At 60.9% G+C, this 914-nt stretch overlaps 1 protein-coding gene across 1 annotated transcript in view; it reads right to left on the reverse strand.

The window, feature by feature from the left end:
* Nucleotides 1-2: 2 nt before the first annotated feature.
* Nucleotides 3-914, reverse strand: part of CENPF (centromere protein F, 350/400kDa) — a 27,974-nt gene continuing 27,062 nt past the window's right edge. The window contains exons 17-18 of the mRNA XM_012734197.1: nucleotides 581-759; nucleotides 3-62 (exon numbers count right to left, since the gene is read on the reverse strand). Coding sequence (XP_012589651.1) covers nucleotides 3-62; nucleotides 581-759 — 239 coding nt within the window. The remainder of the gene's footprint in view (nucleotides 63-580; nucleotides 760-914) is intronic.

Consider the following 914-nt stretch of genomic DNA (forward strand, 5'->3'; position numbering starts at 1 on the left):
AATCAGAGCCTGAACTCCTGAAGCTGCTCCAGCAACTTCCAGCAACAGTCCGCGCTGCCCAGCTGAGGGACACTGGGAAGAATTCAGACACTCACTCTCGCCCAGCCAGGAGGGGCCGGCGGGGCCGCGGCCTGAAGACATGCGGCAGATTCTCTACCCGACGTCCCAGCCTGCGCCCAACAGCCGAGACGGAGGCCGCCGGCCAGAGGCCTCCTCCAGGGACGGCTAGAGACGCGTGCGTGTTCCGTTTTTCCACTGCATGTTAACATTATGTTGGCTTCAGGGGTGCAGCGCTGAGAATCAACCCTCATTCTCTCTTCACGCTTGGTTCTCTGCCCTGCTGACCGCTTCCCCTGCTAGCCACTCATCTTATGGTCCAAAGTCGGGGTGCTGGGCTTCTCTACACTACCTGCTCGTAAAAGGGGCAGTGCTTGTCCCCGTCTGACTCACGTCGCTAAGCACAGCGCCTCCATGGTCCACCCACGCTGTCACAACTGGCTGAAAAACTGACCTTTTCACGGCTGTATAGTATTCCGACCACATCTTTATCCACCTGCCCTTTGATGTGCCCGGCACTTACCTTCTGTGATCTGCTGCCCCCGGCTGCTGGCTTGGAGGGCTCGGCTTGATTCTCTTTGTCGAGACTGAGGGGGGAGGGCGCTAACTTCTGGGCAGCCAGGCGGGGGCTGGTCCTGGTGGCCAGGGTGGTTCTCCGAAGGATGTAGGGGCTCGTCTTTCCGGTCGGGATATCAGCAAACCCTGAGGGCAAGACGGCTGGCTGTCAGGCTGCTCTTCACTGGAGAAGGCTCCCCGAAGCGCACCGTCCAGTGCCGGTGGACAGGGGCCTCACTTGCCCTGGGGCGGCCAGGTCAAACCCGCAGCTGCCAGGGGTCCCCCTAAGAAACACGCCAAGC

This window comes from Condylura cristata, unplaced genomic scaffold (genome assembly GCF_000260355.1).
Source record: "Condylura cristata isolate star-nosed mole 26May11 unplaced genomic scaffold, ConCri1.0 scaffold00050, whole genome shotgun sequence".
Lineage (NCBI taxonomy): Eukaryota > Metazoa > Chordata > Mammalia > Eulipotyphla > Talpidae > Condylura > Condylura cristata.